This window comes from Pleurodeles waltl, chromosome 12 (genome assembly GCF_031143425.1).
Source record: "Pleurodeles waltl isolate 20211129_DDA chromosome 12, aPleWal1.hap1.20221129, whole genome shotgun sequence".
Classification (NCBI taxonomy): domain Eukaryota; kingdom Metazoa; phylum Chordata; class Amphibia; order Caudata; family Salamandridae; genus Pleurodeles; species Pleurodeles waltl.
The window spans coordinates 171040544-171067841 of NC_090451.1; the positions used below are offsets into that span (position 1 = coordinate 171040544).

The 27298-nt window shown below is 44.6% G+C and overlaps 1 protein-coding gene across 1 annotated transcript in view; it reads right to left on the reverse strand.

The window, feature by feature from the left end:
- Nucleotides 1-27298, reverse strand: part of CIBAR2 (CBY1 interacting BAR domain containing 2) — a 254259-nt gene that overhangs the window by 50774 nt on the left and 176187 nt on the right. Inside the window, exon 3 of the mRNA XM_069216272.1 lies at nucleotides 6961-7195. Coding sequence (XP_069072373.1) covers nucleotides 6961-7195 — 235 coding nt within the window. The remainder of the gene's footprint in view (nucleotides 1-6960; nucleotides 7196-27298) is intronic.

Genomic DNA, 27298 nt, shown 5'->3' on the forward strand with positions numbered 1-27298 from the left:
CCCTGCAAGTATCTTGAGCCTAAGAACTGCATGCTACACACAGATCTCCGCACCATGTGCTAAATTCCACCATACTATCCTGAGAAAATCAACCGCCTGCTATTACTATTATATGAAACTTTAACAAACAAATATAGTTGCCTCACATAAAACAGATTTGGTTAACTTTTGAGGCTATCCCGCCTGGGGCTGGAAAGCCAGGCATGTAAATAAATGCTTGCATTACTTACCGGATAGCTTCCTTATACTGCAGGGGAGGGTAAAGTTATGCGGCAGGGTTGAGTAAATTATGTGGCACATTTTTCTGTAGTATTACTTCATTATTTTGTCATTTGGTCGAGCGTGCAAGCGGTTTGACCTGCTGTAGGTATTGTGGGTTTTAACCACGCCCACCGCACGCCCCTCACCGTCAGTCGTTCGTGGGCTTGCCTTTAAAAAATCCTTTAACATCATTGGTAAAGGCTTTACGGAAAGTCCCTCCTTGAGGCAGTTTTGTTACCGCCTTGGCCATTGTCCCCGTTACATGGATAATTGCATGTTTGCCGATACTTCTGACTGCGAGGGAACTTTTTTTTCCTTTTGTGCCTCTCCTTCGCACTCACGCTCATGGAGGGCGTGGTGCTTTCAATTGGCTCACTTATGTCAACTGTTTTACTTTTCATTTTCAATTTGAGCGGCAAGGAAAGTCCAGTTACAAATTTATAGCGCTAATATCTCTAACTCTAGCAAATGCGAGACCCATTGCATTGCAAATGCTTGTTTTTCACCATGGCGTCCAAAGTAATTGGGGGGTGTTCAATTCACAACTGCATGGTGCAGTGCCATATGTGGCCAAAAGAGGTCCTAAGGGACACCTAGGAACAGCCTCTAGTACTGCAGCCTTTCCTTGCTTCGTACACATTAGAACAGTAAATATGCCTTTTTTTTTCAGCCATTTGCTTTTAGGACTGTTTGATTTTGCATAGGATTACAAATGCTGGCTCATACTTTACGTGTTTTGTTTATTTTGTTTAAATACACAATTCACACATTTGGAAACAGTTTTATTATTGGTTTCGGAGCTCATATTGATAGAATTCACCGTCGGTTGGTGCTCACGTTGCTACATTTCCGACAAAGCAATCTTCTTCTGTAAGTGTTTTTCTCTGATTTGCTTTAATTCACAGTTTATGTAATAACCATCTGCACAATACAATAGAGTCAAAACTTACACTAGACAGATTTCCGATCTCTCTCCTGAAAGAACATTAAGGGAGTTATGTTGACATTTGTATTGATGCTTGAAAATAACTGCTGGCAGGAAATGCCAAAAGCAGGTGTTTTAAAAAATATAATACACTTGCAAAAACTGCACCCCCAACCGAAGTCAACACCTGGGACGGTGGCACAGGTCACGCCGCCCTAGAGCCGACACTGTTTACAGCCTATTCACTGATGGACGTTTAGCAGTCTCTCACGCAGCTTCATTCCATAAATTTTTCCATGGAGTTTTCAGCACACTGGGCTATTTTGTCAAAAATCATGTTGCTGTGGTTAGAACTTCTGCTTGTGTTGTTTGTGCGTTTTAGTCCAAATTGCTTTTTTAACACTGTTGCTGTTTTTATTTTTCGTGTTCTATAAATAAACTCTACTGGTTATGCTTTTTAGGATCGACGTTCCAGGAACATGGCGTTTTACCAAGTAAAGCACTTGGTTGTTATACTCCAATGGAAAAAAAAAAAAAAAAAAAAAAAAGCTTTTTCCCCCTGTGATGGGATCACTATAACATAGTAGCTTATGTGGCCAAAAGAGGTCCCAGGGGACCCCTAGGGACTGCCTGTGGTACAGCACCCTTTTCCTGCTTCGTGCACATTAGAATAGTAAGTGTGCCTGTTTTTTTTCAGCCAGCGTAAGTTTAAAAGCGTTAATGTAACCATGCTCTTCCTGCTTACATTTCACATGCTTTTCCTAATGTAGTAATTTCTAAGAAGTGTTTGCTTTTTTCCAGGATGTTGTTACTTCTTTATTTTTCAGCCAGCATGTACTCTTGTCTCCCCTCCCTCAACCTTGATGCACAGCGTAAAACTTTTTTTTAAAAGGGCACCGCTTCATTTTTCAGCGCAGCTCGAAAGTAATTGGGAATGTGTTCAAGTCACGATTGCGGGGTGCACTACCTCGTGGCCAAAAGAGGTCCCAAGGGACACCTTGGGACAGCCTGCGGTACTGAAACCTTTCCCTACTTCATGCAGATTAGAACGGTAAATGTTGCAGGTTTTTTTGGAGCCAGCATATCAGAAGTGTAAAAGCATCAACAAAACCATGTTGTTCCTGCTTACATTTCACATGCTTTACTTAATCTTGCATTCTCTATCACTGATTGCTTTTTCCAGGGTGTTTTTAATTTTATTTTCTCAGCCAGCATATTACTCTCTTCTTTCCTCCCTCATAATCAATTTCCTATTTTCTTCTCAGCCTCGCAAGGTCATACGAATGGCAACAGCGCTATGCAAATATCATCACTCCACTGCATACAAATCCAAGACAGATTGCATTCAAAATCTTGTTTCCCCTGCATCCTCTCATGTGCGCACCCTCTCATTATACGACTCTCTCCCTTTTTTGTCAACGGACCATTGTCTTGGCATTATCTTTCACTTCCCTCTTTTTGCAACCCATCTGATCTGTTTTTTTGTGACAGTTAAACTCCACAATCTGCAGAATCCTCTGATCTCGTATACTTCACATTAATAAGAATCAACCCAACTCTCATCTTCCCTCACCTTCAATAATGAATTTAACTTCCTAGTATGTCTCCCTGATTATTTTCTTGACTCTTATTTTGAATTCCACAATCAAACCTATTCTGTTTTCTGTCTTCCTCTTACTCCCTCGGTCTCTCTCTCTCTCTCTCCCTCCTCTACCATGGGTCCCTTGCATTTTTTCAAGGTCAATGAATCACTCTTATTTTTTTTTTCAAGTAATCATGGTCTTGCCTATCCCTAATTTTCTTCAATCTTTTTCATATTCTGTGCTCAAACTTTTCTTTCAATTTAATCTTTTACTGCCTCATAACCCCTGCGCTGGTCCTCTTTTTAACACATTTTCACTATTAGCCCAAAAACACACAAACTCTTCCTATCCCTACATGCTCCTCACCCAAATGTTAGAGTTTGTTTATTTCAAAAGGACCATCTTCTGTTATCTGTTTCTTCTTGCTGTTCCACTGATGTAGGTGTCTTAACACTTCTCATGGATTGCATGCACCGCTCTAATTTGCTTGCACAAACGTACTAATTCGAAAAAAGTAAATACATTGAAATGCTACAGTCTGCTATACTGGAGGATGGTTTGATGTGTTTTCTTTTAACAGGGTTGATTGGTGGAGGCAGAATACAGCCATTGCTTTGCGACTGGTGGAGATTGCTTTCCTGGTGGATTGTGTCTTTGGTTGTAAAACAGCTGTTTTGTTACTGCTATCTTTGCCAGTAGGGTGTAGGAACCCAGTGATGGGAGAAGCATCCCCTCATATTTTCTGAATTGGACTCTAAGAACCCCTTCCTTTTCTCTAGTTACATTTTCATAAAGATAGAGTTTGATTTTATCTTCTGAATTTCTTCGTTTGCATGAGACCTCAGTAGCTTTTTGCCTGAAAAATAAAGATCTTCAATTTATTTTCTACTTGCCATTTGCCGTGAGGGAGTTGAAGCACACCCGAAAAACAGCAACGCACTGCTGGGACCTTTATTTCCCTGGTCAGCTACTTCTACTTCCGACCAGCCCCCTTTTTAATATCTATTGTGTTTCACGTGCAATTACAAAGGCTAAGGAAAATTGTGGAACTTGCTCATGAGGGCATGTAGCTGTTGTGAGTCACTCGTTTGTCTTTGGAGCTGGCATTAGTAACCGGCATCACATCTCTTGGAAAAAACAGAGACAATCACATAGTGGCAGAGGCGTTTAGCCCTCAACAGTGAGTACTGATCTGGTGGGTGTAGTTGGAATAAATAATATATTCATCACGGTCTAAAACAGACCTGGTTTTAGATGGTGGTGTTTGGTGATTTAAATGATAAGGATTCAAAAGTAATATCAATCTGAACTTAAAGTTGAAGTGGTGATTCAATGAACCTTTAGTGCTACGTGACGTCATAGCATCAATTTTAATTAGGTGGGTTCCAGGGACTGAGGAGAAATATGCTTTGTAAACAGAGATTGTGTGGATCTCATCTTCATATGATTTTATGGGGTTGCAGTTTAGAGGACCATCCTCCTGAAAAGACAGATTGTGTATTTTTCATCTCAGCATTGAGGAATTCCAGCAGAGGCCTTCAATACCAGTCTTCTTCTGATCACACTAACAATTAACCTGGAAGTCTTCGGCATCAAGGCTCTCTGCAATGCAAGCAGATTAAGGAGCAATGCCCCACGAAGAAGAATAGTGTGCTGAGGCTGAATACGATAAAAGTGAACCAATAGTGGTTGAACACATTTTTTCAAGGGTCAGCAAGAAGAGGAACAACAGCAATGGTGTACTCTTTGAGGGATCACTTCACACCTTGTAGCTGATAAAAGTCCCTCTGGACCAGAACTCTAAGGCTGAATGTTTTTTCCCCTAGAGGATCAGCCTAGCTTTCAAGAGAGAAAACCTTCTCTCCTTCAACTGCCTGTAAGTCATTGTCCGCCATACATCACACTTCCCAACTTCAATTGTTCTGCCAAAATCTCTCACAACCAGAGGGTTCACTTATCAAATAGGTTAGAGATTTAGGAGAAACTGTCCTTACAAAAAAATAAAAACAAAAAACAAATGAAACACTTTAACTTCATATAAAGCCAATACAAGAAACTGTTTTATTTGGGTAAACTAACTTAAAGGCCAAAAAAGACAGCTTGTGTTAAGGCATTACTGAAAGCAGAGAGAATGCATAACTTAGGCTGTGCCATTATGTGACACAAGAGTGACATATGAATGCAATTAACAATACATACATCATGTGCCTTAACATTACTAATGTAAAGTGGAGCATCTAAATCATATTCCTGAAGGTGCATTCACAACAGAAGATTAGTAATTTACATATAGATGTGTGTGTTCTAATGTTGATTTTAACATGTTGGACTACAATTTGCATGCATATTTATACTTGTGTACTCAGGTATTATTGTGAACATGTATATAATCATGTTTTATTCACAATAATGTTGCAATTATAATTGAAGATGCACGCATCGTCATGTATTTTGAATGGGCATTGAAATGCCATATTAAGTTAGCATAACCAAAGGCCTGAAACATTTGATTTTGTGCCTCTAACCTTCAACGTGGAGTTCTGCTTGGGTTATGATATTCTCTATTTGCAGGCGTGTCCATCAGTTAATGAAAAGCATATTGTTATCTGAGATAGTGGGGTACACGAGGATACTTTTGCAAGGACAAAGGAGTTCTAATAAAATGAAAAGAAAAGACTTCTGTTTGTAAACCAGGAATCATGAGACACTGAAGGTCATCCTGGTTTTTGATTCCTAGGATGAAAACTTGATGGGAGTTGCCAATTAAAAATTAGCAAAGATGGGAAACTACTGGTGTGATGACATGGATTTCTTGAAAGTTCTGTAGGTTTAATTGCTATCCACCTAGTGAGATGAGGCAAGTTCTCTTTAGGCTCTGACAAGAGCAAATTTCCCTTGAGACTTAGAGGGGTATAGACCTCTCTACTCTTTATTCCTCAGAGTGGCTTTATGCTACGCAACACCTATCAGAACTTCTACTGAGGTTTATTCTATGCTGACACTTCCTTTTATTTCCTGAGCGCTAACTAGGATTTCCTTTAGCTTAGTTTAGGGAATTTAGATTAACTTAGTTCCTCCAAAGATTAGACAAGGGGACCACGACTTATAAACCGGTCACCAGATCACGTTCCTCTTCTTTTATATTGCTGCAACTGAAATTCCTGTATGCCTAATGCTTCTACGATTTAATCTCATTCAACACTTTACTTCACCTTTGGTGGTTTTGCACTTATACAGCATGTTTTTGAGATTCATTTACATCAGTTTGACCCTTCATTTGTAATCAACTTTTAAACTTTATTCTCAGTCTCTGGGACTTAAATGTGTGACCAAATAGGTTACACTGCTAATTAATCTGAAGTGTTGATTCTAACTCATTTTACCCCTCGAGAGTCCTAAGACAATCTGTCAGTTGAAGAGAAGCAAGAATATAGGTCGGAAGTGCCATCAGCAGGATATGGAAATGTCAATACAATCTTGCCTTTTCAAGTTGGTGCCTTTTTTATTGCAATCATGTGCCACAAAAGTAAGATTTAAAAAATGTTTAAAAAAACAAACGTGACTGCAATAAACCATTTTTAATAAAAAATATAATTTTTGCATATAATTAATTTTAAGAGAACAGCATAGGTGCTTCTAACAAACAGGGGTAGAAACCCTTTTTAATTTTAATGCATGTCATAAAAAAGGAAAAGAAAAGGGTACTATGTAACCAAAATAGTTTAAACACAAAAGGATGTTAAAAAATATATATATTAAACGCAAAGTAAAAGCATTGACAAAGTAGTTACTAGCCCATCAACCCTGGCACTGAGGTGCATGTGCACATATGGTTAGGATAAAAATGCTATCACTCACAATGGTAGAATTGGAATAACCTACTGCTTCATGCTGTAGTGGGTGGAAGTATAATGTAAATGTCAACTGAATACATCAAACTATGAAGAGGGATGTTCTTAACTCTCAATCCGCATACATATGTATTTTTGTTTAGTACTTTTTTGAGCTCATGAGGCTGTTGAGAGTGATAAAGTGGTCTCTAGGTCACACATAAAAGTGAAATGCTCATCTGACACCGATTTACAAAGTGGGTTTATGGAGTTGATGTCATACAAATATCAAATGTAGATGTTTTAGAAGAGGGCAAGAGTTCAATTTGCTAGTAAAATCTTATATTTGTTTTCTTTTTACCTCTGCTTGCCTATAGTCCTGCACCTTGGCCAAATCATCTGCAAGGTTCTTGATTGCAGTTCTCATCTCTGGTCTTTCTGTGTTCGCATAGTCAATGAGCTGCTTCACCAGCTCATCAGCCTTGTCTCGTAACTTGGCCGTCTTGCGTGTGTATGCTGCCATTATCGTGCAGAACTGCCCAAAATACTGCTCTGCGTTGGCCACTGTATTTTCCATGATCTTGACTTGGGCATCTCTGAAAAGGAAGAGTATTTTTCAAGCACTGTTGTGATGTAGAAAAAGAGGCAGAAATGTGTGGTTATCTCCCTATATTTCATGAACACTCCATGCAGACAAGAGCAAACAGCAAATACAGACTATATGATCACAAAACACTCAGATAACACAGCGAGGCTTACTTCTAAGCAGGAGCAAGTTCACTGCACCCTTGGTCATAGGTAATATCATGGATATCTGATAACAGGAAAACAGTTCTGCTGATCACTTACAATCTGTTAGTAGCCTTCAATAGCCCAAACAACAGTGGCAGGCTGGCCAGGATATATTCAGTTCAGGAACTTGTAAGAGATCTCATGTGACCCATCTCATCTTTACATAAAAGGCAGACTGAGCACTTCCACGCTAGTTAAGTGTGGTGTCCCAGGGATCTTCTGGTCCACATGTTTTTTTAGTCTTAACATTAAAACCCTTCCAAGAAGTTTCGAAAGATGCAAGCAATGAAATTCATCCTTATGCCAATAATAAGTAACTTTAAACTGAAGGGACTACAAACATAAATGGGCTGTTGCAAGTCTCAATGTTACGTTAATTTTCTAACAAAACAAGGATGAACAGTCATTGGTTTGGCCTCATTAGAATGATTTTCCAGCTCATCACTGTAACCTCCACTTGGATTTATACAAGATGTGCGCCCTACTGCCATTTTTTAAAGCAATGCCATTCGCTGTGCTTCTCAACAAGAGCAAACTTAATGATGTCTTTAACCTTCTCTCATACTACATACCCGTTTGTTTTTAGGCATTGTTTCTTAAGCATTCATCAAGATTCATTAGTTACTTCAAGTACTGTATCTCAGATCACAAATACAGCAAATCCACTGCATCTCAGATCACAAACGGAGCATATTCAATCTACAAATTTATGCAACATCAGGCCTTCCCTGACAACAGAGTGAATAATTGCAGCGCTTAGAGTTTTAGTCATAATGCACTGCCATTGTTGTCTCTTCTTGTGCATTCTCTGAGTACCAATTGCATAAAGGTAAAAATAAGTTGCTCAAATGTTCGATAATATCCAAATATTTTAATGTAGTCTTATGTGTACACCCCTTTTCTCAGCTCAGAAACTGATTCCTTCAACTGTCAACAAATCTTTCACCTCAGCACCCCTATGATACTAGGACCACACGCCCCCTTAATCTGCATTACCTCCAAAATAAATCAAATCCATCGGGCAACATCCTTTTGAGTCCAAAGGGGGGACAGTATCATGGACTCGCAATCCCGCCACACTACATGCCCCAGTCCTCTACATAAATCATCTTACCCAGATCCTAGTAAGCTTAGCTGGGCGATAATGCACAGTGCACAATATCTGAATTTAACCAAAATCTGACCCCTGGATTCAACACCATTTTAAGCCAGGTCTTTTAAAAGCTATATCCCAACTAGCAGTCCCTCTACTAACACTATCCAATGTCTGCAGTGGCAATAATGAACTAGCTCCTCATCCCCACACTAAAATGTATTCTCCATTTTTGTCCAGATTAAACACATCCTTGTTTATCCTGCCCCATGGTCTTCTACCCAAACATGTTCCATGATTCAAAAGGTTTCCCCATCAATAGCCAAGAAAAGTAAAGATTCATATGTATTGGTGTGAACATGGGCAGACATCGACTCAGTCTTTTTTTGGTTATAACCAGATTTTGATTCGTGTTTGTTGTGGCTAGTTCTGGATAATCTAATAATACACCATGCTTCACAAAGCTATTTGTATGGTAGTGGTGTCCTGTGGACCCACTGCTTTTCACCTTATTAACTTAACTCATTCATTTGTGCAAGAACACAACCTGTACTACTTTAAGAACACCAGGACAACTTAGCATCCCTTTAACCGTGGGTACTACCATCAAACCCTCCAATACCTTAATCTTTCAACTGTTTAATAAAATATTCTGAATTTTGTATTAGAGGTTGCTAGCCCTTTATTGTCTATGCTGATGACTGTGTGAAGAACCTACCACTTTCAAAATGTATACTAGTCACCCTCCCCTGATAGCCCAAGAATCTAGATACTAATTCTACAATGGCTAGAAAAGATTCTAAAACTTTGCTGACTCCAGTAGTAGGTGTGGTGGTGATGTTCATGTACAGTGGAGCACACATGTTATTAGAGTTAAACACAGGATTGTCCAATCAAATGAATAAACTTTCAAAAGATGGTCATTAATACACATTACATTGAAAGCCCCCCTGACCAGCTGCAACATTTGCTCCCTATAGAAAAGTGAGTTTCAAACTCCTCACTCACACATGCAAAGCACAACACAACACAGGTCCAGACTACCTTAAATATTTCCTATCCTTCGATCAACCAGCCAGACCTCTGCTCAGCTGAACTCAGGCCAGCACACATCCTACGCATACATAGAAAGAGCCAGAGGTCGAGCCTTCTCACAAGTCACTCCTAAAGCTTGGAACGATGGCCCACTACACATTAGAGCCTCCTAACTACCAAGGTTTTGCATGAAGCTGAAAACTTGGCAATTTAAGCAACCTTCATCGTCTCCCCACACCCTGCCCCCATCGAGACGATGCCCGTGCACCTACTCAGTGCCACGATATCCTCATGAGTGATATCGCACTTTACAAATACACATAAAAAAACAAAGTGTATCCAGGGAAGTGTCCACAAACTGCTTTGACAAAAAGACAAAAGGTGTTACTGCAACCACAGAAACAAAATGAGGACATATTATACAGATTTAAACCAGCCAAATAAAAGCAGTTTGCTAAAAACCCAGTAAAAGCATAACAACATGTCAGGCCACAAAATGGAATTACTAAAATACAAAAAAACGCATCACGTCACAGGTGTCTTTTGTGCCAACTTGGGCCACAACTGGCAGACAGTGTCTAGTGAGGTGCTGAATCAGTTACTTGTATAAATGGCTAATTAAAATATAGTTTGCCTGGTCTGGAGACTGTGTGAAAATATTACAGTTAAGAGGGGGAGCTGTGTCCGTTCTACACGCAATAGGGGCTGGCAGTGTTTAATTTGGACACAGGCTGATAGTTCAGTCAACTTTCCTGGTTGTTTGATGCATGCTTTAAGAGGTGTTCCGCTTTTAAGATGAACTTGGCCAAGCATGCCATATATTAAGGTGTCAATCCTTTCAGACAAAACAGAATTGCTTGCCGGCATGATCTAATACCATTAGAGTTGAAGATATTTTTGAGATACAGCGTCTGCCAAGATCAGAGTGCATGGCATATACAAAGACTATGTAGGAAGTCTTCCCGGTGATAAGCACAAAGCCTGGATATTCTGCTGTTTGGGGGTGTGCACCATTTTGGAGCTGCGTCCAATAAAGGTAGTAGTACGAGTCTGGCATGGAGCACTCTTGATTTTAGAGTCTTTTTCAATATTTCTGCCATGTGTGGCTTCGCTATTGGAGCCTTATAAGTGTTAGCTATCATCGATGAGTGTGTTGACATTCAAAATTTGTCCTTTTCATTGCTCAAAGCAAGTTGCTTGATTTGTTTATTTAATAATTGCTTATGACGTTTATGCGGTAGGGACTTTTGCCATAGTTCTTCTGCCTGCAAAAGCTTAACTGCCGAGGCGATGCTCTTGGCCCATGATTTTGCTACTTCTGGCAAGTCCATTCCTATTTCTTCCCAAATCAGCGCTTTTAATGTGTTTGGTTGCACCTGTCTTAACATAGAGGCATATTTGAGGAGCGCCCCATCTTTTACAAATGCTCGGTCTTGGAGTCCGAAATCCAGCCTGATTTGCGCTGATGAGGCACTGTGTGGAAGTTGGAAGAGAAAGTGAAACACTTTTCTCTGGGCAATATTCATGAAGTTGTGAAACTTGCTGGGAAATATTTCTAGGCCATATGCCAGGGAGGGCAAAGGTATGATTTTGCTATTTTGTCGACAGGGCTTGTATGGATGCAATTTGGGACGCCATTCTTGCTTTCGAGGTGTTTAGTGGAGGCGCTGCAACCAGCGCTCCCGCAGCCAGATGCCGAGGTATTTATGGCTGCTACTTCTGCCTACTGGCTGATCCCCACAGAGCCATTGCTTTTTCTAAATTACCCGCTTACCAAAGATGGCTACCTGTTTTTTTTCCAAATTTACCAACAGCTCATTTGTCTTGAAGTACTCATCGAAGCTGTTTAGCACTTTTTGCAGACCTGTGCCTGAGAACTTCAATAGGACGGTATTGTCTGCGTATAATAATGATGTTAAGGGCTGATTACCCAATTTGGGAGGATGGGAGCTAGTGGCGTTCAATTGTGTACATACATCTGCCAAGTACAGATTGTAACGCATCGGGGACATCATGCAACCTTGCTTGATACCTCTATCTATCTGGATTTTATCAGACACTCTTACATCATTGCCTATTTTTACCCTTGCCCAGTTGTCAGAGTATAAAAACTGTGAACCTTTTATCAGTTCTGGCGGGATATTGAGGTTAACAAGCTTCCTCTACAACCTATGTTGCTCTACTGAATCAAAAGCTTTGGATAAGACCACGAAGCAGGTGTACAAGGTCAATTTCTTGTTTGTGTATTTTTACACTAACATGGCTAAGGCTATCAGATTGTCCGAGGTACTGGATGAGGGTTGGAAGCAGGTTTGATTCAGGGGTGTCAGATTAAGCTTGGTTGCCCATTTCTTCGGTTCTTCTAGCAGGAGACCCGCAAAATTCTTTGCATAAGTGTTGAGCAGAGCTATCAGTAAATAGCTGTCTGGGCTCCTGTAGGGGGACCTTTTGTAGATTGGTTGAAAAACTGCCCCTTTGGAGGAATCCAGAATTTTGTTTTCCATGACGCAGGTGTTAAACATATCGCAGAGCAGGCTAGACCAGAAGACAGCGTTGTGTTTTAGAACACCTGTCGGAAGGGCGTTTGGTCTGGGAGCCCCTCTCGGTCTACAACATTGAATTTGTTCCCCAACCTTCAGTATTTCAAAGGAAAATTGGTTCAACTTGCAAATACAATTAGAAATTGATTTTGTCGCATTCTTAGAGCTTCAAGATGTGCACGATCCACTTCTCCTCCGGCACCACATTGCTTTGGATCCTGGTGGTCCCAAGGGCCAGCTGTTCTTATCTTTTGTTGCCTCCACACTTTTGATCCATTCCTGGTCTACATTAGCCTACTTCGCTTCCCATATAGCCTTCTTGTATTTCTTTCTTAGATCGTGAAAGGGGCAGATGTGGTGGTTGTCCAGCTGTTGTCTCTTTAGGAGTCTGGCTGTTTTTTTAAGCTGTTGCCTTTGTTTCCTTAAGGCCAGCTTCAACCATAGTTCTTTGCTTGGTGGGGGACCGGCCCTTTGGCCGGTGAGTGGGTTCTAGGTGGTTCCTTAATGCTGACAACATTGCCTCACACTTAGTGACTGTATCCACCTAGATCGCTTGATTAGAAAATATGTTGGCTTTTCATGCCTCATATTTCTCCAAACACAGATTGGACCACCTTATGCGATGCAGGTGGCTTCCAGGGTCCTGTTATCCTATCTTCTGTAGCAGTGCTGCAAAATTATTGTTGTTTGCTATTTCCATAATTTGTGGGTGGTGGTTGCTTTCACATCTCACTTCTGTACTGCAGTCTTGGAAATACTTGAAGGCAGTTGAGGTGAATGTGTAGTCAAGGGAAGATGCAGATTTCTTTGACTTATAAGTTGGATTCATTGGGCAGTCTTTGGGGAATCGCCGTTTACGGCCCTCAACCCTAGTGCCTCAAGGATTCTTACAAGAGGGTGATCACATTTATTCATATCCCTAAAGGGTTGATACTTGTTGCAGGATTCCATGGCTCTGATCCAAAGGGCATTCTTTGCAACTTATTTTCCCATGGTTGGCCATGTTTAAGTTCAAGTCCCCTGTAATGATCCAAGAGGCATCCTCGAACAAGGCTCTTAAGGATAACAATTCATTCTAATAGGTGCTGTGTATGTGCCACGTTTGGGTTGATATAAATGTTTATTATGATGGGTTTAAAAGTCTGATCCAGTAACTAGTTTTCGATAATAACTGCTAACATGTGCAAGTCAATGTTTCTTGCATTAAAAGATTTGCTTGTTGTTATACAAGTTGAAAGGCCTCTTTTGTGTGCCCTTTGGGCTATGCTTTTGCTGGCTGCCTTCGGAATTCTTGGAACCCAGCTAACAGATTTTCAGTTTCTTTCCAGGTTTCCTGTAGGCAGGTGAGGTCAAAGTCCCTCAAAAAGGATTCCAATTAAGGATCTTGAGCGATTTTGCTGTCTCACACAATATTCCAGCATATTACCTTTGTATTCCCCAGCTTGTATATGGGCAGAGTTCCTAATATTGGGTTTACGCTGACGTTGCTGGTTCTGGCGCCTCCGTGTAAAGCAGGGCTGTGTCAGGATCGAAGGGTGAGTTGTTACCTGCTGGCTTCCTTGTTTTGGAGGCCCACTTCCTAGTAATATATTGATCGTGGGTGGCCCTGTGCGATAGAGATTGAGAACTCGCTTGGCTCCATTATGAAGGTGTGCAATGCAAAGCAAAAACAACAAGTGATGGACGGAATGCTGAACATTGTCAAACATTCACCCCCAGTACAGTGATCTGGGCCTAAATCCATCGTTTTTTGCTGCCCATGCCATTCCAGTTTGGACCCAGCCATATGCAAATCAGTCTTGACCCTGTTCCCCATGGGAACAGTCCAGCCTGAACTGCTAGGCCAGGTCTTCCCTGGACTGGAAACAAGCATCCTGGGACCGGTTTCGGGGTTTCACCCCTCATCAGCCAGGCTAGCTTGAATCCAGTGGCATGGGAAGCAGGGGACCCACGTCTGGGCATACCCTTCCCACTTAGGGCGACAAAGCAAAAACAACAAGTGATGGACGGAATGCTGAACATTGTCATTTAAGAACTGTTCTCTTGGTGCCTGTGGTTGTCACAACATCACTTTTTTTGTTTTCTCTTTGGGGGATGAAAAAGGATGGGTAGTTTACTCTGTTAACTTCCTTTAGCTCTATGCCCCAGTCTTCAAATACTTCTGACTTCGTCATCAGAAACTGCACCATCTCTGTGCTGCTGAAACAAACTTCAGTGCACTGTTTACATTGCACTTCCTTGGTGCTAAGAAAGCTACATATTTGAGGTCTTTACTGTTTATTTGTTCCAAGCCTTGGATTGGCTTGCAGATTCTCCTGAGGTTTCCTCGGGTTGAGGATACCCCATGGACCCTGGGATTTATGTCAAGTGAAATATGAGGTTGTAAGCACCCCTATCTTTTAAAGGCAACAAGTGTTTATCTGCTGTCTTGTGACCTTTTGTGGTATGAAGGGCTCATGTGATTGCGGCGTCTAGGATTGCCTTTTGCTCTTCCATGTAGGGCACCCGATTTGTTATGTACATACTAAACTGACTGGCTGGCTGGAGGGTTTGCGTAGAGCCACACTGGTCTTGGGGCCAGAAATTGGGCCCCCACATGGGTGAGGTTGCCAGACTGCACACTAAAGGCAATTCCTTGATCAGTTGCTGTTCCATCCTGGGTCCCTGCAGTTGATGTCTGAGTGGTACTTTCAGGAAGAACTGACTGCAGGTGGATTTCAGACCTTGCAGAATTTTGCTGTGATCCTTTTGGTTCTCTATTGCGGTTAAAAAACTGGAGGCCCCTGGGTTCCTGCATCCAGCCGAGTCTGTTCCTCCCTCTTTCCGCTGCCTTTGAAGATTGATTTCCCGTTGTGAGGTTGGCAGCTGACCCGTTGAGGACAGAGTCTCAGTGTCTGCCAGTTGGGCAGGAGGCGTGCGCTCTGTCTTGTCTGCTTTTTTCCTGCACTTTTCCTTCGATTTCCCTCTTGGTGGGCGGTCATTGCTATATCTGGGGATGAGTGGGTCTTTCTTTTCTTGACCCATGACTATTTTATTAAGCATTTTCCTTTAGCGTTTTTTGTTTTTTCCCGGCCAGAACAGGTATAAAGAGTACTGCCACTGTTTTGGGCTCTTTATTTGAGCTTTCACTGTTTCTCCTGAAGCCCATGCTGGGCTAGCTTCTTCCTGTGCTGCCTCGGTAGGTACTACTTCTTGCAAGCAGCTCAGTGGCTCCGAGCCTTGTAGGCACAGGGAACGCGGCCTGCCGTCTCTCCACTGTTCCAAATCATATTTTAGGTCTGCCACTATTGTGGACATAATTGACGGCAATTCTTGCAATTTGTCCAGGATTGGGCTGCAGTGACAGTGGAAGGTCTGGTTAGACAGCTCCCTGTCAGCATCCACTGGAGCTTGTGCTCTTCTAATGAGCACATTTAACCTGTCCAGCTTGTTGTGAATTGCCACGACGGGAGTTGCCAAACTTTGCAGGATTTGAATCTGAATGTCGAATTTGTCCGAATTGAAAATTGGTGCGTTAGTCTTGGCTGTTAGAGTTCTGTTTAAGGCATTCCTTCCTGTCAAAAGTTGGGTGTCCTTTGTGTCCGTAAGACTGCAGTTCTGTGATAAATAGAATGCCTGCGACTTGTTGGTAAGACTTATTTGCACTTTTTTCTGCAAGCGATAGATGAACGCCCCCTTCCACTAAGCGCTGCTCTTTTTCTTCTTTGTTAAGACCTCTTCTAATTCTTCCTTTGTTAGAGAGGCCTCCCAGCAGAGGCTGGTCAGATTCTTCTCTGATATTGGCGATTCCAAGGTCAACTTCACCAAGATTCCTTCAAGACTGCCTTCTGTGCGATGGCCCTTAGATTGGTGTCATGCCTCTGCCCTTTATTACTATAATTGGGGATAGGGGGATATGCCACTTATGTGGTTGGCTATCTTGCTCATTTAGATTATACTGAGATTTTGGACCATGTGGTGCACTTAGAGCACTTTGTGCACAGAGCAGACAGTTCTGGCATGGATTCTTGTGCTGCTTTACTTGACGAAGCATCCTCCCAAGAAGTGCCCATGGAAATTGCACTGTCACTAAATAGTGACTGACGTTTTTCCCCAGTGGTGTGAAGTACTCGTTGATGCTTTGCACCCTATGTACCCCTTTCAACCTCCCCTTGTGTCAATTTGTGAACTACGAAGGTAAGCTCCTTTGACTTCTTTTTCTCCATCAACTCTGTTGTCGCATGAAGCGCGGCTTGGGTCTTTGTTGGGGGCCTGGAGGAACGCTTCACCTTTCCCCTTTTTTTACGCCCTCCCTGTGTGTTTGTGGCCACCTTCTCTCTTCTCATTAGGTTTGCACCCTGTTGTGGGCCATCAGAAGGAGGGAGCTGCGCGTTCTCATACTCTCCTACTCTCCCTGTGAACCCCACGTACTACTTAGCACAGCTAGTGCAACTTCGCTCCCTCTGGGGTAGTTCCAATTGCCCTGCTGGCTATAGCTTCGGCTGGGTAGAATGTAGCTGCGCTCACTGTAGGGTAGATCGACTGAGTCCTTGTTACTTATTAAAGTGACTGTTTCATCCTTTGGGCCACTCACAACATGGGCGTCTTGTCCCGGCGAGCATGTGGCTGATGTTGCTGAAGTGGCGCAGGGGGCCAGAAGATTTTCCCAGGTGGGGTGGGGGCACTTGTGAACCTTCAATCAAACCTTTTCAGCAAACGTGTCCTCCCCTTGCCGTTCAAACAGGTTTGTGGTCTTGACTTCTGTGGCCTACTCCCTCTGCCCCGCTGCCTGTGGTTTGGTTGTGCTGCTGTTCAGGCTAAATGCCTGACTACTGGCCGCTGATTTATGCAAAGAGGAAGGATGGCGAGCGGGTCTCACCGGTGGCCGACACAAGCTGCACCCAGTCCTAGCAGGGCCGCATCTGTGCGGGGCTGGGACCCACTCTAAGCGGTGCTTGCATTGGCTGGAAGGAGCAAGTGGCACAAGGTACCCGTTTGTCCTTGCGATCTTGCGGTCTTGTCTTACGGCCAGCTAATGGCACACCCCTTTGGGACGGGCTGCTGGCAGGATGTGGAAACCTCACTGCCCTGCGAGACGCGAAGGGGTCGCAGCAAGCAGGGGTCGCTAGAGGTCACAATAGAGCTCCGCTCGTCTAACTGCCGCCGCATAGCTACATCGCTGCTTGCCCATTGGTGCTACCGTGTTTGCAGTAGTTCCGCAGTGCTACCAGTTCCAGGTCCGCCAGTGTAGTTGTATAAACCACCAGTCTGCTGGCAAGTACAGAACACTTCAGTGCCGTTGAGAAACAGAAAGATCTATAGAAGGAGGGAGTAAAGTGATTTTCAACCCCACTAAAGGCCACGGACACTGTTGCAGGCTGAGCACTTGTTCCATGTCTGCGCACACTGTTGAGTACGGTACATTCCACCAGCATTGAGAGAGGCTCAAGCATTGAGGTTACCTGGTTTTTCGTGAGCCTGGATTCTCAAGGCCCTCCTGCATTTGCTTGGGCATATCAACCTTTTGTCTCTTGTATAGGGTTCCCCTGTCTGGAAAAAAACCAGCACTTCCTGATTTCTGTGTTGTGGTCACTTCTTAGGTCACCAGGAGTAAAAGAGCCTCCAGACAGAAACTAATGGAAACTGGTGTTACTGTAAACCCTGTGCATCAAGCAGAAAGGGAAGCATATTTGCAATGCTTGCAGAACATGCTCAACTAATGTATTAGCTAACCAGACATCCGGTGGTCTTCAGGCTGAATAGAATCAAAAACACACATGTGCTCCCCTGTGCCAATTAAAACTTGCACACTATTTAAAGTGTGACTCCTGCATAAAAAGTCAGAAAGTCCCCTCATTTGTGAAATTATTTTTACCTGCACAATTATTGCATTGACACTGGGAAATGGATATTAAAGGAGAAAAGAAATCATATTTTATCAAAGTAATAGGAATGACAAGACAATCCATTTATTGTATACTATTCATATGTGGCCTTTAAATTAACTTTATCCAACACCACCCTCCAGGGCTAAGTTAACTATTTGGCCCAACTACCACTCAAAGATATGAGCCTAAACCAGAGGGTCAGCCATTTTTTTACATTCAGAGTAGCATTTAGCACCTGTGACCCTGTGAACACCAATCAACACTTGTTAATTACAAGAATTCCCATGCTGTCGGTTTCCTTTATCTTCAATGTTAATGTATACTTGCAGAACGTAAGACTTTGTTGCCTGAGTACATAGTAATGACCACAAAACTATCAAGAACAGTTCTGTGAGACATGCAATGTTGTGGCAAACCCCATGACCTGGGAGAATATCTTTATCATATGTGATCATTTTCCACTCGTGGGTACTCCAAGAAGAGCAGCACTAAGACAGTGACACAATAGCACATATTGTGGTTCCATAGAAAGTGCAAAAACTAATGCTCTTTGCCATTAGAATTGCTTGCTGATCAACATTTATGTCAATCAGTTCTTACTAAATAAAGCAGCATGCTGGACATGTTGGACTAGGAGCTACATATTCCACGTAAAAACACCAGAAACAATTCTCCAAATGCAGTCCCTTTTCTATCATACTGACCATCAAGGGTGGTGAAGTTTATTTCACCACCTATATCCCATTTACTAAAAACCAACCCTGCTATGGCCAGTACCACAGTATTAAGTCATTACATTCCTTACGACACCCTCCCTAGCTGGGCTGTCACTGCTTATGGAACATGCACAGGAAGGTAGAGGTATAAATATATGCCTATGGGCAGCTGCATTTCCAGTCATATTGAATGTGGGTCAAGGATGGCTGCCCTTATGCCCTTTCCTGTGCAGCTATTTCAGAAGCAATACAAATATGCCCTCATGTTTCATGAAGTCAAACTCCAGCACTGCCTTTGCAAATCCAAAACAAAGGCTTCTCAGTCAAATTAAATTGATCTGTTAATGAGAAAAGCCCATAGGCAAGGAGATGCATGAATAGAAATTAGAATTTTTTCAATATAAAGCACTCTACCTTCCTCAGTACACTGCAGCAACAGGTTCTGCAGGCCTGTTGTGGTTCTGCAGTGAAAGGTCACACAGGAAGAAGAAAGACCAAGGAAGAAGCATGGGGTTACCCCTGTGACTATGAGGGTCAGAGAATTACTAAGTCCATCGCAAACGATGCATACTGTCTATTCAATACTGCATCACACTCGCAATGCCTCTGGAATAAGATCAGTAGCCTGGAGATTTCTGATTGTGGGCTCGAACATATTTCTAAATTTTAGCTCGAACTCTGGTGACCTGTTAGGTACTCACAGTCTTATTTCAGTGTTCCTCTCAAACTAATGGACAAAACAGAAAAAAAATTAAAAAGTCTGGAAAAAGTTAACACTGCTTTACTCATGCAGCACAAACTAATAAAAAATATTTTTTATCCCAGGCCAAATTTGCTTATAACAACGCTGAACATTCCTCCCCCAGGTACAGTCTACAGTACGGGTTCATCCTTGATTCTGTTGTTTTTTTGCCCTCACCTCCTGTTTCAGTTCTAACTTTGAGATGTCCTTCTCATCATCAATAAGATACAAATACATCCTGTGCCCAGTCTAAAATTAATATAAGATTGTGAGAGACAGACTAAAAGACACAGAATCATAATATTGTTTTACCAGGTAAGGGTTATAATCTGGTTGTCATCTGTCAATTTACCTTCTAGAATTCATCGGTCCAAATTAAATCCAAGTTATTATAGATCATTAACCTTAAGTATCCTTGCTGAGACATGTTTTAAGTTCTTTTCCTGGCAACAGAATTAAACTGCCTCCTAGGTAGATTTTAGTTAAAGAGCAGGTGAATGTGTGACTCCTGTACTGCTAGTGAGTGTTGCAATATTAATTTGATTGGGAATGTTATTCCCCTTGTGCTAGGTCTTGGGAACCTGCCTCTGCCCTCCATGCTCCTCTGCTTCATCCTTTTCATTTAATACATCCCAAAAAACACGGTTATCCAAGGAGGAGGTAGTGTGTAACTGTTCTGTTCAAGCCTCTGGGTTTTACCTCATGGCATTATCGCTATTTTCCAGAAGGTGACATCTTCTGCAGTTGCAGGGTTCTCCACCCAACCAGAGAATGGGACTTTGCTCCAGCTATTTGAATGCATAGCCATGTTTTCGTAACCATGTACAGTCAGCTTTCAATTGCCCACTTGAGAGTGTTCAGCTGGGGCTGGTAGAGGTAAAACATCCCTTGCAGCTTCTGAAAGTCCAGAAAAGGCAATTACTTTTCTTTCACTATAATGTGCTGACCGTCCATGATCTGTGTAAATGCTGGAGGTGTAACATAAGGTTTCCTGGGCTGGGCAGCACTAACTTCAGATCCAGGGTATTACTAGAGCAATAGAAATGTAGAAAAGGGAGAAGGAGAAGCAGAAAGAGAAATATAGGACAATAATGAAAGAAGATAAAAAAGACCCGGAAAAGATAAATAAACAAAAAGTGTGGAGTGATATTAAGAGACACATGAGGAGGAATCAAGACTAGGCAACCTTGGTACTCGGGCAACTCCGAAATTTGACAGTGTCTGTGGCAGGCTCTTAGAAAAACTTTGGAGCGCTGCACTTCCTTTACTTTAGCAAGTCCTCTATACAACTGATGTTGTAAGGGTCTTTGGGTTATCTCTGGACAGCAAAGTTGAAAAGTCCTTGTTGATCCCGGTTGACTCACATCCTCAGTCTAGAAAGCCTTTATCTTGGTCCTCCTGGTTAGGGGCCTGTTCCTCTCTACATACCGAGCAGTTTAGCTTCTCTCGTCTTCAAGGAAAATGAACAGCAGGATGGCATTGCCATATACTAGGGTTGGTCCTAGCCTTGAAGGCAAAGTGTGCTGGTGCAACAAAGTTTCTTGTAGAAGCCAAAACAAAGTATGTTATTGGATTGAAAAGGGCAGTATTTGGAGGACACTAGGGGAAGGCGGGGCCAACCAAGGCAATGTCATATTAAAAATGTTACATTTTGGGGGGAGGGGTGGGAGGAGGGTGCGGTCCAGCCATGAACGATGATGGCCACATAGCCCTGGGGCTCCGCGAGGCTTGGGGATCTGATCGGGACAAGGGGCACCCTGAGTATTGCAGACCTCGTGTTTTTGGCCCGGGAGCTCCCCCCATGCGATGGAGGCCGTCATGAAGGGGGCCGCTGCCAGGGCGCATAGCCCTTCGACGTGGGGGAGAGGCACGAAGTGAGGGCCTGCCAGGAGACAGTGAACCACGGCCCACAACCAGCTCAGGGCGTGGCCAGTAGGATGACCGGCTACACACGCCAGCGGTATCGGAGGAGAGGAAGCTCCGTATTCCGCGCCTCGGGCCCTGGATGACGCGGCCGCTAGAACGGTCCGACAGCGACACCTGCGGGAGATGCCCACAGTGGAGGCGCCTCGAGTAAGGACCCCCACCAGGGATGAGTAGCATTTACAGGGCCCAATGGGGAAACTAAAGATCGCGGCCTGCGGCAAAAACAGGATGATGAGGTCGCTACAACGCTGAGCACGTGTGAGGGGTGCAGGAAGCACAGAGGTTCTGTGCATGCAGACCGGAGACCTGGGGGGCCCAGCAGACCTTGTGAGTACCTGACGGCTTGAGTGGAGTGTGAATAGCGCTGAGCAGGGCCAGAGAAGAGGTGAGAGGAGGAGCCCCCCCCCCCCCTGGAGCACAGCTGGCCTCAGTTGCTTGCAAGTGAGTGGGGCGAAGCAGAAGAGTACCGATCACCTGGACCACAGCATGGGAGCCCAACTGTATCTTTTGTGAAACAGGGGAAGCGCACACTAGCCTGAAGATGCCTAGAAAGGGAGGGCCGAATGAATGCCATGAAGCTGTCGCTTAAATGCGGGGGAGAGAAGAGGTAACAGGGGGGCTTTAATACAAAGGCCTGCAGGGACACCCCCCTCCTGCTGCTGACTCCTTTACACCCCTCCCCTCCTATGCTGCCTCCGGAGGAGTCTTTATTTGCAAGGGACCACATCTGGGAGAGCTGCCCCCCCGATCTAAGATCTGAGACCCCTTGCCCTTTACCAATGCAGCCAGACGGTGCGGACGACACTCTGGTTCTTGGAGAAGAGGACTTCCTCTAAAACTGTTCTATTATACTCCATTCTATCTGGCCTGGACATATGGGCTAGGCTTCCAACTTGTAGCCACGGAGACCAACCTGACCTTGTAATCTGCGATGCCCTGCGATACCCTGTGGCAAACCTGCACGGCAACTCCTCTTCTTGGAGGCCCTCCAACTTAACAAACTGACACACTCATCTGCACAGTGCAGATATGGTAGGCACAGAGCAGGCAACAATGGACCGCCTACTCCAGTAGATCACAGAGGTCAGCCGCAGACTCGAAGGAATGGATATAGCAATAACCTCACTGACATCAGAGACCAAATCAATGCCCTTGGATATACAGGTTTTCAGTCTCGAGTAACAGGACTAGAACATCGAATGGCAACCGCGGAGGACCACGTACAAACGGTATTAGACAAAGAACAGGAACCTGAGTTCCTCTGTAGCAAACTCATCAACTTGGAGGACAAAAGTCGAAGGGACAACATCCGTCTTTTTGGATTTCCAGAACAAGCAGAGGGTACAGACACCGCCTCCTTCCTCCGCTTTGTCCTTCCACAATTGACTGAACAGTCATCGAACCGCCGTTGGAGTTCCAGAGAACATATCGCCTGGGCCCTAAGAGGAAAGATGGAACCTTCAAACCTCGCCCGATCATTGCATGTCTCTTGAGACACGAGCAGGTCCGCCAGCTCCTGTCAGTGACCCGAGCACACGGACCCTTCAAAACGAATGGCTACGAAATCCGCATAACGGCCAATTTCTCGAAAGAAACTAATGAACGCCGGAAGGGTGTCTTGGCGCTCCGCCCCAGAATGAGACAACTGGAAGTAAAATGCGGCTGTTTGAACCTGCAAGACTGTGGACCACCAAAAGTGGAGTATCCTAGAACATTTATGATCCAGAAGACTTGTGAATGTACCTGGATAGTTTACAATCCCCATCCATGGACACAACCAACTCAGACCGACCTCTGCGCACATCCTGTGACAATTGAGATACCTCGCTCCCATCACCTGATCAGGAGGGAACAGGCTGATCTGCACCAGACCACTGGCCCAGAGGCAGGAATCTGGACAGACTTGCAAAATCCCATGACGCAAGAGGACAGCTCCTGCAAGCAGTGGCGCGCCACACACAGCTCTGTCAGAGATAAATCTTGTTCCCCCTTGAAGACTACGCCGGACCCCACCTGAACTTGAACTCACCTGTACTTGTCCTAATTTGCGGTCGCGACTTGAAGACCTTGGGGGCCCAAAGACTGGAGGGCCTGCCAGCCAGCCGACCGGCAGACAGATGAGTATCTGCCCGCATGCTGCAGTTATATTGTTATATGTTTACACTGTTTCTGGCATCTCGCATCATACTGTACTTGAATAACTACACGTTTGGTCTGAGTCTTGTTTATTATTTATGGTCTCAACCAAGTAGTACAAGCTGACAACGTATCGATAGCCAAATGCACTGTCTCTCAATGTTAATATCTATGTTAAAGGTTCCTAATATGCAGCTGTTACATCCTTCACTCTCTGGGACTGTTCCTCGGCGACGCTGTTTCCCTATGACCCTTACCCTTCTAGGCCTTTGGCATTCCTGCAAATCTAAGATATTCCCGCTGCATATGACCGGAAAATACCCTCAAATCAATCGGCCAATCGCTTGTCCTCTTCGCTTCCCTCTCCCCCCTTCCCTATTTTTGACTTTTTTTTCTATCTTTTTTTGTATCTATTCTTATTCCTACTCTGGCATTAAAAATCTCACCAAATGCCTGTCATGACGATCCCTCCCCTCTCTCCCCTTTTAGAGACGATACACACTTCTACGGCCCTAGTACTTATGCCCACTCCCAAGGCCTGCCCTGCTCTGTCCCCTCATGGCAATGGAAATGGGGACTACCCTGGGCGTTCCTGTCCCCGATTGGGGCCCATCCGGCTGAGCATGGGAGCTCCATTTGTCTGGACCCACATCCTACAGATCTGGCCCCTTAGAGTTTTGGTTCCGTACTCCTCTTCCTAGTTCCCTTCTACCTCTTCTCCCCCCTTCTAATCCTACCCCATCTCCTGTCTATTCTCCTTCTCATCCCCCCTCTCCGCTTCTTCTATCCATCTCTCTCTTCTTTCCTTTTCTAACCACACCCCTTCTCCTCTACTCCCAGCCTCTTTCCCTCTCCCTCTCTCCCTCCCCCTTGTCTATCTCCACACCTCTTTTCCTCCACAGAGGGACATCTAACGCAGGTCAACTCCCTCTCCCCTTTTCTGCGATCCAATTTGACCTCCCTGCTGTTCTATACGGTGCCCAACTCCCCCCCACCTTCCCGATCATCAAAACGTGGGAGGATCCAGAGGGGAGATTTGTATTCACTAAATTAAGGCAGAGAGACTCATCGGTATGCGTGGGCTCAATATACGAGCCACCCGGCTCCAAAAGACAGTTTCTTTTACAAATCAATAGTCTTCTGCCCGAAATAGGAGCAACGCGCTATATCATAGGAGGGGGACTGGAATTTGACACAGGATGCAGTTTTGGACAGGACGGGCCCTCTTGATGCCTGCAACAACCACAACAGAGCTCTTTTAACTGACCCGATGGTAGACGTGGGTCTGGTAGATTGCTGGAGACTTACTCAGCCAACCAGCAAGGAATACACTTTCTTGTCACTTGTACATGGCACTCAGTCTCGACTGGACTTTTTCTTGGTGTTGCACACTGTTGTGGCCCAAATACGGGACAATAGTATTATGGACTGTGGCCTTTCGGACCATTCCCCGATGCAACTATCAGTACAATTAGGCTTTTTGCGCCCCGACCGCAAACCCTGGCATTTTAGCGTTTCACGATACAGAACTCCTCAAGGCAAGATGCGTCTGCGGAATCATGTGTCCACCTACATGAAGGACAATGCCGGATCTGTTGCTTCCAAGAGAGTGATATGGGCAGCAGCGAAGGCGACGCTTAGAGGGCAAATGATGCTAGACGCTGCACTGGATAATAGAGCCAGGAAGGCCCGCCAAGCGTCCCTAGAGGACGCAATACGACGTCTCACGAGGCAATATATCAGTCAACCTTCTTTGGGTATGCGCCGTTCCTTGGAGCGTGCCCGAATGGCACACAATGAGCTCTTCACGTCCCAAGCCGAATACGCGCTTCAACGACTACAGGGATGACACTGAGCAAGGGGAAAAAGGCCGGCAGACTACTAGTGGAGCAGCTCAGGCAAAGGGAGGCCGCTTTAGCTATACCGGCTAACACATCCACGACCTGCAAGATACTCACCCGGCCCAAGGACATTGTATATGTGTTTGCAACATTCTACCAACACCTGTATACTCCAGAACCACTGTCAGACCATGCCCATATGGAAGCATTTCTTAACAATATGGCCCTACCGTGCCTTTCGGATGAAGGCCGCTCTCTCCTAGGCAGTGAGTTCAGCAGGACAGAAGTGGAGCAAGCCATTTCCAAACTCCCTTACCACAAAGCACCCAGGGAAGACGGATTCCAGCTGAACTTTACAAATGGGCCGGTGATCAGGCGATAAGCGCTGTCTATGATGCACTCAATGAGGCCTGTAGTGTAGGCTCTCTTGGTACAATTTCCAATAGAGCACCGATACCAGTCATACCTAACTGTGGACGAGACCCACTACTATGCTGCAGTTACCGTCCCATATCTCTCCTAAACGGAGATATGGAGATACTTGCCAGCATCCTGGCGGCTTACTGCGCAAAGTCATCCCGTCCTTGATACGTCATGACCAGGTGGGATTTGTACCAGGACGTACTACCCAGTACCACTTGCGTACCCTCAGTCACACTCTGTGGGAGGCCAGACATATCTCGGAAGAGGCTCTCGCCCTGTCTCTAGAACCTGAGAAGGACCGGATCGAATGGCCCTACCTTTTTGCCACCTTGTTAAAATTTGGCCTAGAATACCAATTCATAGCCAAAGTGCACCTGTTATACGGCCACCCCACGGCTCAGGTCAACTGCGGGGGTATTATATCAGACCCATTTCCAATCCAAAGAGGGACACGGCAGGGATGTCCTCTCTCGCCGCTAATGTTTCTGCTCGCAATGGAACCTCTTGCGGCAGCTATCCGTCAATCTCCACAGATCACAGGAATACCCCTGAAAGGGGGTACCTCCACAATTTACCTATATGCAGATGACGTGCTTCTTACCCTGACTGACCTGACGAGATCCCTACCGGGTTTACTGCAGGTCATCAATGACTTTGCATTACAATCCGGATACCGGGTGAACTGGGACAAAAGTGAAGCATTACCCCTTTCGTTCACAACGACAAAAGCGGCCCTTTATGGTTATCAGTTTTGGTGGAGTCCAGCCTGCCTCAAGTACCTGGGAATACTTGTCAACCGGGGATTAGAACGTATGGTGTCAGACAACTTGGACCCTTTTATAGCACGAATGAGACTAGACTTTGCAAAATGGTCAAAGCTAGGTCTCTCCATGTGGGGTAGGGAACATGCAGTGAGAATGTCACACTCCTGCGCTTTATCTACATCCTAGGCATGATCCCCCTTCAAGTCCCACCCTCTCGACACTCAGACAAATAGAGGCAGCGCTGAGAGTCTTAGTGTGGGCTCTACACACCCCAGACTCACAGCAGCAAAACTTTTTGGCACGACGATCCTGTGGGGGCCTGGGACTTCCCTCCATCGAGCATTACTCCCTGGCTCTCCACCTACCAAAACTGACATTTATGATACCCAGACATCCGGAGCAACCGCAATGGGTGGCTACGGAGAGACTTGTGCTTTCCCATTCTGGCGGCCTAAACGGCCTATACTGCATGGAACCAACAGTCCTACCCAGCCAACCCGATGCTAGCGGCAATGTGTGCAGCTTGGCGCAGAGCACACAGCCTACTTGGTATACACCCCTTCCTCCATATCCAAGCCCTCATTTGGGGAAATAACTTTAAGATTGTGGGAACTACCCTTAACTGGCCACAGTGGAGCCAAGGGGGCATTGAATGCCTTGCTCAGGTAGTCGATGAGGGGTCCCCCCTAGTCATTCGATAACCTACGAGCAAAATATAACTTACACCTGAGGCAGGAATGGCGTTACCTGCAACTTGCGCATTGTCTTCTGCAAATGTTGGGTGCAGCACCTTGGGACCTTAAAGCCTCTCAAGTGGTCACTTA